General features: G+C 42.5%; 1 protein-coding gene across 1 annotated transcript in view; it reads left to right on the top strand.

The window, feature by feature from the left end:
- Window positions 1–8,692: 8,692 nt before the first annotated feature.
- The window catches only part of GRIP1 (glutamate receptor interacting protein 1), a 129,952-nt gene continuing 126,217 nt past the window's right edge, over window positions 8,693–12,427 (top strand). The window contains exons 1-3 of the mRNA XM_009586815.1: window positions 8,693–8,852; window positions 9,659–9,751; window positions 10,242–10,412. Coding sequence (XP_009585110.1) covers window positions 8,693–8,852; window positions 9,659–9,751; window positions 10,242–10,412 — 424 coding nt within the window. The remainder of the gene's footprint in view (window positions 8,853–9,658; window positions 9,752–10,241; window positions 10,413–12,427) is intronic.

Raw genomic sequence — 12,427 nt, 5'->3', positions numbered from 1 at the left:
TCATGGTGCACAGTGGTGGCCTTTGTACCGACAAAGTATTCGACAAAGATCAGAGAAAGCAGAAGAGAAATTATACCCTTGCAGCTTACAGAAACTTGCCTTCCTGGGGAGGGGGGCTTCTTGGGACTATTTCACTGTTCCACATGAAGGAGATTGCAGATAAAACCAAATTCGTGTCCTGTTTCCTGAGACACTACCCTAACAGTGGGTCACATTACCTCTAGTATGCAGTTTGTCCAATCAATGACAAATGCTTTTCTTAAAGACCTTTAAGATCTGCTCTAATTACATTTTCAGGCAGGGGGAAAAAAAAAAAAATCTCTTGAGTAAACCCAAAGATGTGGTAGACTGGCTTAGGCAGAGAGATGCCCAATTTCTCAGTTCTGATCAAAAGCCTCCAGCTGCTTCAACCTGTCAAAAACAAGATGCAGAAACTGTCCTTTCGGGTATTATCGGCCATCTCTTGACATGGAAGTTGTGGTTTGCTCTCTCTATGGAATGTGTCATGCCTTCAGATGTAGGTGGCAACTGAGCAAGGATTTTTAGGATCACATTATGGAAATCTGGAGATCTAAAGGCCATTATGAAGTCTCGGTGTAGGTACCCAACATCGACGTTGAATCTATCCCTTAGACTGTTTTGAATCTTACTGATTGTATTTCATATTCTGTGGTACAATAAAAACAAATGTGGTTTCCATTGGCATTTGTCTTTATAGAACGTGGCATATGCAAACTGAGTCTCTCAAAGATTTGAAGTTTGTTGTTGTTTTTCTTAAGAAGTTTTGTTGTGTGGAAATTTAGCTGCAAACGTTCAACCGTCTGGGATAAGGTAGAATGGAAATTGTATCCTTGCCAATTTAAGAATCCCTGCAAGGCATTTCTGAGTATATATTTGCATAATGAAGCATGGAGGTATTTCTGTGGAATGTTTTTGGAAGAATTTTGCTGTTATGTATTACAGCTAATATTTACATACTGAATTTAGACTTTCCCCCTCCAATTCAGGATAGCATTTAAGTACCAAAACTTAACTTTATAGGCTTGCTTAAATCTCACTGACTTGTTATGTTTAAGTACTATGCTGAATTACGAAACTTCTCAACTAGTTTCTTTGGAAATATTATATATGTTGTTATAATTTTATGGTTTTGGTAGATTTTGAGATATTTCAGTAGAAAAGGGAACTTAGCTTTGTAGAAGCTTTTTTAACCTCATTGCTCTCTTAACTTCTTTAAGTGTTGGATGCTTAAGTTATGATTAGACAGTTGTAATTTTCGCTGTGATATATTTTATTAATATAATTATACAATAATCTCAAGAGAGGACAAACCCGAGTGTTCTGCATTAGAAAAAATAGTATTAAATGGTGTACCCCAACAATCAGAACTTTTCAGTGCATGTGTTCCTGGGTGTGAAATTGTCTCCTTGACATCTTAGTATCCACAAACAGGTGGAGCAGTCAAAGACCATTAGAACAATCTTCTGAGTATTATTTGGAACAGCAATGGGATGCCTTCCCCAGTGCAGGGGCATTAACATAGGATTCACAAAATCCAATACATGAATGTGTCATCTGGCTTTCTATTATTAATCCAGAACCGTCTACCATGTAGACGTTTCTGACCACGACTGTAATGACAAATAGGAATAATGTCAAAATACTTTGAGCTAATAAGCTCAAACCCAGTGAAAAGAAGAGGAAATTGTGTATGGGGTTTTTTATGTATTTATTAAATATAGTGTATTTTCTTTTAGTTGAAAAAATGTAGCTATCGTTTTCATTTGTGGCAATGATGAATCAACAAAAGTGAAATTATGATTTCTATGGAACAGTGGTACTTTTGCACCTTTCAGAGTTAGCAAATGTCCTTCTTGTTGGGTATAAAATAACCCCTCCGTCCGTAAAAGTATTTATCAACATATTCTTACACCTTTTCAAAGGCATTGAGTGCTTGCAGCTCATTTTATTGAGCATCACTGGTACTTGGCATTTATGGGAAACAATGCCTCTGATGCACATATTAGCAGCAGTCATTAGAAATTAGCCATCTGGGTATAACTGCACATGGTAGAAATGCCAATTTAGCCAACTATGGCATTTAAATGGATGAGGTCAGATTGCTTGAAAACAGACATAAGATGACAAACACCACTCACCCCGTCACGTCACCCATGTTAGCATTGTTTAGGACATTGCACTGTCAGACTTGTAATGGGGATGCAGAATATGGCCCTTATGTTTGTTGGTGAAAAAAAGGTCTTTTGTTCCTTTTTCTCTGATAGTTCACATGTCATGCGTGATTTCTTTGTTTCATTCATGTTTGGAAAGGGATTATATCGCTACTATTGAAAGTGATGCTCTAATATCATTCACAATTCACTGGAATAATTGTGAGAGTTGTGCAAACTGCTTTGTACCTCTTCTAATTCCCATCGGCTTGATTAGCAATACGTTCACTCTTACATCAGCTGAAAAAGTGATAATTACCTCTGACTTCATGAATAAAGCTGGGAAAATTCTTTTTCGACAAGTCATAAATTTGCTGAGAAGCAGAGTTAGATAGGGATCAGAAATATTTGCATTTTCAAGGATGATTATTGGCAGTAGTTTTGACTGAAGAAGAAATATGATTTCCCCAGATGCTGCAGTGTCTTGTTTCAGCATTTTCAAAATTAGATCTTTACTCTTTTTTTTTTTTTCCCCCAAAATATTTTGGAGCCTTTTTACTTTAAAAATGCTTCTTCCTTAAAGAAAGAATGTTTTAAGGATTGAATAGCTTGAAAATAAAAGGAAGCATTTCATTTTGGATTGAAGATAATGTTTCAGGTTGACCCAAAAAGAGATTTATTATTTATGTTATTATTGTATTATTTTGCAGCAATATCTCTTTTATTTAAATTCAAACTCTTCCTCCCTTTTTAAACTTTTTTTTTTTGTTTACTTGGAGTGCTCAAATCTGTCATCAGCCCAGCTCTCATCTAGTTTGTATGAAAAATCACTTGAAAGTTTCCAGCAAAATGCTTGTAATTTATGTTTCAGAATATGTATAATATCTCCACATAAAACAGACAATCCCATCAGAATATGTTATGGGAATATTACGCTTTACCAAACAGCTGGTTTATGTTGGCAGCTTTACAAACACGTTCTGTAAAAGTCAGATCTGAGAGAAGATTCATTGCTTCCTCCAGTTTCCCGGAGAGAGTTGCAAACCGAGAATTGGTGGTCCCCATCAAAGTCTGCATTTTCAGAAGGTGTATTCTTGCCTTATGGTAAGAATGGTAGTGTATTCGATCTCTTTTCCTGCTGCATCACAGGCAGCTGAGCCAGGATGGCTGCAGTCGTGGTGGGGTTCAGGGTGTCTCTTGGTGTCTACAGTGTTGTGGAAACTAAGAATCGGCCACATCCACCGTGAATGAAAGTCGAAGTAATTGCTCTGATCTGCTGCAGATTAGTCTGTATTCATTTGGCTGAGTAGTAATTCTGAAAGTTAAAACGATCACACTGAATATCAGTTTCAATTGTATCCCTTCTGATCAGAGAGCCTTTTCCAAGAAAAGAGACTGTTCGTTTATATAGGTCCATGCAATGGCCTGTGAGTGTAACTTCATTGTGTTGTTGAGCAGGTTGTAGATGCGGAGATGCTGAAGTGAGTGCTTCCTTCCCTGCCCTCGTTGGAGCTCTTCCTGCCTGCGAGGGGGTCCTCAGAGCCTCTGTGAGTAAGGCAGGGGCAGCTCGCCTGGCTTAACCTCTTCACTGTTACTGCTGAAATTACTAGATTTTCTTTCAGCTGTTTGATTCGGTGGACACAATTTCTCTTCTGGCTAGTAGAGGTTGTTGTGTACCTAGACAGCTTACATGAAATGCTTCTAACCATGCTGTATTAACTTCCCAATAAATAAATTTCTGTTTAACAGCCTCTGCACACAAAACAGTTCAGAGTTCCCCGGGGAACAGGCAAATGAAGCTATTACTGGTTACACTTCAGATATATTTTCCTGTCTATTCTGTTTTCTTGTTGTCTCACGTAATCTTTTGCGCCTGCATGTGCTTGTCAGGTCAAGTATTCTGCAGTTGAGAACACATAAAAATCTTTAATTTAAAAAAAAAAAAGTGCCATCACATATCAATTAGGTATCTGCCAAATGACTGTGTGGCAGCTGTATCTGTTTGGGGATTGCCGGTGAGTGACCTTGCGGGCAACACGATTTGTGTTCTTGCCCATTTGTACTTTTCATCTGCTGCTTCACCTCCCAGGATGCAAAACCCATGTTTCAAACTCCAGGTTTTCATTATTGACTTCAAGGTATGACAAGAAGGTAGTGCATCCTTGGGAGGTGACGTGGATTGTTTATTTTTTGCAGTTAAGAGAAATAAAAGTGTAGTAAATATTTCCTGATGTTCCTGTGAGCACCAGGAAGCTCATACCACCTACAGAAATAAATTTCCTAAAACAGAAATAGTTGTGCGTCAAGCTTTAATGCACAGGTTTTCTGTACATGCCTCTTCCATGTATCTTTGTTGTGCATGCTTGGAGTTGGGCAACTTCAGACAACTTAATTCTGCTAGAAATTGAAATGGCTGAGAACTCAGGGGAAAAAACACAGAATTGTGCTGTGGCCTCTCCAAGAGCTGCATTTCAAAGCAGTTGTACCAGCAGTTGTTCAATTTTGTCACGCAAGATAAACATGCTCCTGCACACGTGCTCCAGTTGTGCAACCCCGTTCATAAAAGCTGTTAGTCCTATTTCCAAGCACTGGAGAAGATGGAGCTTCTGCCTTGCTCTGCCTTTTCCTGAAGGCTGCAGGAGGAGGTGTTCACCTCCCTCTGAGTTGAGGGCAGGCTGAGGGAAATAGAACAGAATAGAATAGACTACTTCAGTTGGAAGGGACCTACAACGATCATCTAGTCCAACTGCCTGACCAATTCAGGGCTGACCAAAAGTTAAAGCACATTGTTAAGGTCATTTTCCATGCCTCTTAAACACTGACAGGCTTGGGGCATCGACCACCTCTCTAGGAAGCCTGTTCCAGTGTTTGACCACCCTCTCAGTAAAGAAATGCTTCCTAATGTCCAATCTAAACTTCCCCTGGCACAGCTTTGAACCATTCCCACACATCCTATCCCTGGATACTGGTGAGAAGAGCTCAGCACCTCCCTCTCCAGTTCCCCTGCTCAGGAGGCTGGAGAGAGCAATGAGCTCTGTGTTTCCCAGGGGACAAGAAAGCGTTTGTCAGTGACTAAACCCATGCTTTGTCCCTCCTCCCCAGGGAGACTGCCTGTTCCCGGCAGTGGCTTCCTACAGCCCCCTTCCCGTGTGTTTTCAGAGGTGAGACCTGCTTTTTCCAGCCTCTCTCTGTGCTTTGGTCTTGGTCTCTTGCTCTCATTCCCTTATTTGTGGGTTCATAGGGAAGGTACTGGCAATTCATTCATGTATTACATGAGAATTACGCACACACTCATTTGTGTCCCACAGCAAGCCGGCATAGCCCTGTGTCTGCTTATACGTAGGTAAGCGTGGCATAAGTAGCAAAATACAGCACTGGTTTCTTTATCATGTCTGCCTTCCAGGACAGTGCAGGAATTATTTTTATGGTTGTAAAGGTCCTGTCCTTAAATGTGAACTGCTTTAGGATGGGTTTTCTCCCATAATTAGTTTGGAATTTTATAGAGGTTTCTGGGGGGGGCTTTTGTAGAGTCTCCATCTGTGGTACTCTTTGTGCACCTACTACTGATTAGCGCCTTTGCTTGTTTGGGTGTTCCTGGCTGACCACGCAGTCTGTGCTTTCCCAAGCTGAGATGCGTATCCCTTTTATGCAGGCGTTCGGTAAACTGGTGATAACTCCCCAACACCTTTCTGGCCAAATCTCATCGTTTACACGCAGTTTACACGCATGGTACCACTTGTCTGGTGCCATGTAGGAGACTGGCCCCTCTCATCTGCCCAGCCTGAAAATACAAGTGCTGCTGGTGGTGTCCCTTCGGTGCCTCGCTGGCCCGGGGTTGAGCTCCTTTGAGCTGGGCTCGGGACCGGGGCTATGCCAGGGACACCGTCTCCAGCCTTGCCAAGGGCAGCTGCAGTCCCAGTGATGCCGAGCCGTGGTGGTGCTTCATGGCGCTCTCAAATGGCTTACAGCCAGCGGGCACCACAGCTCACTGCTGGAGGTGACCTGGCCAAAGCACTGCGCCCTTGCTGCACGGTGTCCTGGTTTCGGCTGGGATAGGGTTAAATTTCTTGCTAGTGCTGTGTTTTGGATTTAGTATGAGGAGAATGTTGGTAACACACTGATGTTTTCAGTTGTTGCTAAGTACCCTCCTAGTCCAAGGACAGCTCCCATGCCTACTGACTGAGCTAGGTACACAAGATGGGAGGGAACATAATCAGGACAGCCAGCCCAGCTGGCTAATGGGGTATTCCATACCATGTGACGTCATGCTCAGTATCTGAATGGTAGGCGTGATCCAGGAAGTACCGATCGCTACCTGGTTATCGGTCAGCGCGGGTGGTGAGCAATTGCATTGTGCGTCACTTATTTTGTATATTTTATCATTATCATCATTATTCTCCCTTTTCTGTTTTATTAAACTGTCTTTATCTCAACTCACGAGTTTTTCTCACTCTTACCCTTCCGATTCTTTCCCCGTCCCACTGGGGTGCGGGGGGGAGTGAGGGAGCGGCTGCGTGGTATTTGGCTGCCGGCCAGGTTAAACCACGACACACGGCCAGGGACATCTCCTCCATCTGACCATCTCTCCTTGCTGTCTCCCCGTCCCTCAGCAGGGGCTGGCTGTGCCTCCCTGCCACTTTCTGGCACACCACGGTGCAGCTGGCCTGCTGCCCAGTGCATCAGGGCTCCTGCATCACCTTCAGGTAACTTTCTCAACTCTTCAGCATCTGTTTCGGGGCCTTGGGCAATTCCTGCATGGCACCGTTGTGCGTCGGCGGCTTTCACAGCGCTGCATGTGATGGTTACCTCTGTGTACCTTTTAATTTCTTTTCATGGGTCATACACAATGTGTATCCCTGGAACTGGCCACCTGATTCCAGTTAATCTTGCTGTTTATCACTGTTTGCTGTGGTTACCTTCAATATACCAGTCAAAGACTTTTTAAAAAAAAAAAAAAAAAAAGTCTGCAGTGATTCTGTAGTATGACTTCTGTAACACAAGCCTCCAATTTCCCTAAATTAAGGAATTAATCCCATTTAAATTTGAGCAGCCTGTAGATAAATATTGATCTTGATTTTAAAAAATGTTTAATAATGGAAAACTGACATTCTTACAAAAACGTTATTGAAAATCAGTATTAATGATCCAGAGAGCTTTTTGGCTTAGCTGTTGAATCGAAGTTATCCAGACCTCCTGATACTGGACTGCCTATCTTGCTAATGTTGTTTAACACCCTAAGTTATTGTTGGATTAGAAATACACTGCTATCGTTATCATGGTATATGATGTCATTCAGCATTTTCTCAACTATAGAACAGAAATATTTTATTTACCATTTCTTTTTTTGCATTATACTTGGTGAGCCATATGACAATCGTGATTCTCTACCCTAAAATACTGCAGAGAGATTTTATTGTTTTATAATTCTGCTAATTGCAGACTTTTTCTTGAATCCTTTTAACTCTTCTAGCAGTTCTCGTATAGCTGATAGTTTGTGGTTTCTGTGCATCACCTTCTACTTTCTCCCACATCAATGAAATATCAGTGGCTCATAAACTAGTAACACCATTTGTAGATGGCGTGTCACTCTTTACCTGGTCTCGCTCACACATCCTTTCCGACAAAAGTTTTAATTACTCATTTTAATTACCTAATCATGCTTTTCTTCCCACCCCAGTATTTTTTATTATTCTCAGCTTGGATTTTTCCCAAAAAGTGAATTGTTCTGGCATCTTCTGTCCACCACCCAGGTTTCTAGTTCTGATGCAGACACAATATCTTCTCTTCCCATCTTTAGGAATTTCAATTAAATTTGTTTTGAAAGTCTTTCATTTTTGTGCTAGATAAATATTCATTTGTTCTCTCTAGCCTTTCTCCTTCTTGTTATTAGTTTTATCATGCTATTATCATCCTGATTGACCTATTTCTTGCAAGGTTGGATCCCTTTCTGCTGAGTTGGAGGGCATCTGGGTTATCAGCCTTTTTCCTTAAGAAGATGAGCGATACTCCTGCACAACCAAACCATTCTGCCTTTGAGGGTTGCTAATACATCTGTTCGCTGGGTTAATCTTGGACCAGAGGGAAGCCTAATAATGTTTCAAGATCAATGGCGATTTAGGAGGATGTGCAGTAGGGAACAGATGTTGCATTTGGATATTCGTCCCAGTGCTTCCCTGTGCTGGCCGACATTTCCAGTTTATCTGAGTTGGGCGCACGCCAGCTGGCTTTTATCCAGATGCCAGATGTTTGTCTGAGTAGGGGATAGAACCGCTGGGCATCTGTGAGAGGTGGTATATCTCATCACACCAGAGGTGCTGCAGCCCAGACCTTGCCAGGTGTGCCTGCGGCTCCCTGTGGGAGCGGTGCTGAGAGGAAGCAGCCAGGTGCGGACACCCTGTTTTTGCCCATTGTCCTGTAGACCTCAACGGCCTCAATGATTTCATCCTAGTCAAAGGCATGAATCTGCATGAACTCCAAACTTGTGAATATCTAGAAAAATCAGAGGTCAAATGGTGCTCGAAATGGCTGACCACTGCATTTTGGACTTGCTGTACCCAGAATGGGCAGGCTGGAGCTTAGCTGTTATTTCACAAGATTTGGTTTACACAAAACGCATTTGCTTCTGTAGCACAATGTTTTGTACGAAAGCAACAAGCACTCCTATGGAGGTCTGCATTGCTTGTAAGTGGATGGTAATTTCCAGCTGCAGTGAGTTTTTATTGAAATTCCCTGATTGCTATAAATTCTGCAGCTGCACTGTTGCCCTTGAGTGGTTTGTCTACTTCCTTAAAGAGGACCCTCACCAAAAAAAGTTCTAAGTCTGACAGGCTTTCCTGTCAAGCAAATACCAGCAAATAATACATTTCCGTTTTCAATTTCAAGAAAATCTGCATTTTGTGACTGAAGGAGGTGTGCCGTTGAACCGTTGTGTCCGTTGACCTGCTGTAGGCGGGGCGGGGGGGGATTACGGCTGAGCAGGGTGGAGATAAAGGGAAAGTTGGCTTAGCACAGGGCTCTGACAGAGATACAACCCTCAGTTGGAAGAGGGTTACACACTGGTGTAACAGAAACAGAGGAGGGGGGGAACCGTAAAAACATGAATTGCTGCCTGTGAATGCCATTGACTGTGTAATACACTGGCGGGACAGCTCAGGGGCCCTGCTCGCTCTGAGCTTGCAAGGGCCCGAATGCGGTGGGAGGCACGGCGAGCACTACAGGGTACGGAGACACCCAACTTAGTGCAAAATGAGCTGTATCTCTTCACGGTTGTGCCATTTCCTCTTGGGTTTGAATTAGCGTTGGCTCTGGCAACCTCTGTGCACTCAGAAACTGACTTTAGCATAGGCTGGAGCCTTCAGCTGAAAAGAAAGTTGTGGCGATTTAATTTCTTTTTGCTTCAGAGAAGACAATCTGAATGACTTAATTTTTTTCATTAAAAAAGTGATACTCCCTTTATACCACTCCTTGTCTGCTGTATTCTGTAATAGGCCTTCCTTGCTTTAATTGTGAAGATCTGATGTTCCCTGAGGCTGAAGGATCGGTACAGCTGATTGCTGGCAATCCTCCTGTCAGGTTGAGGAGTAAGTCTAGAGAGTGGCCACCTCCCTGGCAGGGGGCAAAGTCGGATGTCCCCAAGCCATGTGGCTGGGGGACTGAGGAGGTGACCTGTGTCTGTACAGTATGCTATTTGAAGCCTTATAGCACATGAAAAGACTGAATCTGCAGTTACAGTGCGTTGGGGTAGGGGCTTGGGGTTTATGTTGTGGAGACTGCTGTGCAGGAGAATGGAGGAGAGGAAGCCGAAAAAAGCGGGAAGAGACTGTAACAGTGTGAGTAGCTGTAGGCTCTCTGGTTTTGTTTTGTTTGGGTTTTATCGTTGTTATTATTACTCTGAATAAACCTCAGACCTCTTTTTCAATTAACCACGGAAACATTTAGTTGGACTCTACAGCCACAGCAAATGGAAGCTTTAAACGTAATAGCTTTGAAAAAGCCAATAGAGAAATCAGCAGATTGACTCCAATGCCACAAGTCATCTTCTAGCACCTTCCCTTCTGCATTTTACCCCAGGACGAGGACAAAGCGTGGCTTTGGATGATCTGAGGAGTGAATGCATCTTGTCTGAAGATAATGCAGTCACGTTTCTCCTCTTTTTCCTACCTCCCAAACTCCTGGTCCCACGTCAAGGGGACCTGGGCTCAGGTCGTTCTCCGAGTGCAGAGCTGATGAGCAGCACAGAGCGTAGTGCTCACCATGATGTTCACAGCCTCTCCTGGCAGGGCTCCTTCACCGGATAGCTGAGAGGGTTCATGGTACGTAGTTTTGCTGTCAAAGGTGAGCGTGCTATCTGCCAAATTTCTAAATTTGTAGGTGGCTTGCACTACTGGCACCAGTTCGCTAGGTCTGTGTTCAGGCTAGACTCTTGTGTGTTGCTGCTAGGAAGGCTGTGGTAGATGAAAAGCAGAGAAGTACGGTAGACATAGTTGGTCCAATTAAAGAAAGATCTAATAATACAGATCTACAGATACGATCTTGTTGGAAGTTACTTCACAGTGAGTTACTAAAATTTGATTGTATGGCTTTGTTGGTCTAGTGTAAATAGCGGTCAGCATGGTTAGCTGGGGAACTGCATTCCAAAGCCATCCCAGGGAACGGGGACAGTCTCCCTCATTCCTTTATGCTCTCCTTCCTGGGGAGAGGTGGGAGCTAGACGCCAAAGGTGAAGGCAGGCTAATGATTATATTTGAAGAGACCGAGGGAAGTCTCTGGTAGCTTTAGCAGGAAAGTTTTAAAATACCAATTTTTTGTCCTAAAAACATTCTTAGCAGTAGAAATACCTGCTTTCAGATTGTCAACTTGCCCTCGCTGCCTTGAAAATTTCTGCCTGTTTTAGTGAATGTTTCAGATAGCTGTAATAGAAAATGTGCTGCTGTGGGGCTGAGGAGGGTGATGTGGCCTGCCATGGAGGGAAAAGCAGTGCTTCTGGATGGCAGTTACAATTCTAGTCCTAGTAAGCCATAAGCTTGATCTCTTGTATGGGCTTATGTGGCTGCACACATTAAAAAAAAAATACAATCTCCAAATAGCATCAAATGCAGCAGTCCAGATGAAACATGGGTCACTACGTAGCTGTACTTTGTTCTGCACGGGGTCTTCTTTTTCGATGTAGTTCAAGATCTCTCTCCTGTTTGAAGCCCTTCTGGGAGGACACATGTAATTGCTTGCAGGATCATTTCTCCTTCTCGCTGACTGTTCCCAGCAGCCGTGTCTGACAGCAGGGAAATGCTCCGTGACAAGCAGAGCCGGGCCACTGCTGGCCATTAGGCTGTGGTGAATTGAACCTAGATTAACTGAACTTGTTCCTGCAGGAGCTGGAAATGATCATAGGCTGCACTTCATGAAGATCTCCACGTAAGATTTAATTTCTCCAGAGTAGCTTTCCCTTGGTAAGTTCTTGATAAACTCAAATTACTTGATAAATAGTTGATAAACTCAAATTAAAAAATATATTTTACAGAAATCAGACTATTTTCCTTGCACAATGTTGTTGAAGAAAGAAAAGAAGAGAATAATGGTTGTTTTGTAAAACCCTAGTGACAGGTCAGGTGATGCGCTATTTTGGGGGCATTTCTGAAGCCAACTAAAGAAAAGATGTATTTTACCCAGGGACTTTATTGCTTCACTTTTAATTGTAGTGTCTCATAACTGGAATTAACTGTGTAGTCCTTTCCTAGGGAAAAATGTGGATTTGAACTGCGAGCATAGCTCTACAGACTTTTTTATTATTTAAATAATAATAATAAACCATGCTTTGGTTTCATGTTTATTTGGCTTTTATGCCAGTATTGATAACCACAATTTATTTCCTGACTTTAGCCAGTTCATATAGAATGTTTTTAAAAAGCCAAACTCCCAAGCCCACAAATCTTACTGTTCACTGAGTAGCTGATATGAATGTTTTCTGTTTATGTATAATCTCACTGAATTTAGATTGTAATGTTAAAGGTGATCTTTAGCAAAATCCTGTAGCTAGAACTTGAGAGAAGCAGCTGTTGTATTTAAAATTAGCACATGAAGTGTCATTAAAATAATGATAGAGGTTCACAGAGTTGCATTCTCAGTGCTAATCATCCTGTCTTGTGGATGGGTTGACTGCTGTGCCTTACTCCATGGTGCTTCATGGGTTTGGACGATTGGCCTAAATTAATCAGTAAAAGGCTGGAGGTGGTAGAAATAGGAGCACAGATATGGGTAAT

The sequence above is a fragment of the Fulmarus glacialis genome, unplaced genomic scaffold (genome assembly GCF_000690835.1).
Source record: "Fulmarus glacialis isolate BGI_N327 unplaced genomic scaffold, ASM69083v1 scaffold4341, whole genome shotgun sequence".
NCBI lineage: Eukaryota > Metazoa > Chordata > Aves > Procellariiformes > Procellariidae > Fulmarus > Fulmarus glacialis.
Note: the sequence above shows the minus strand (reverse complement) of the source record. Positions and strands in the feature narration are given on the sequence as shown.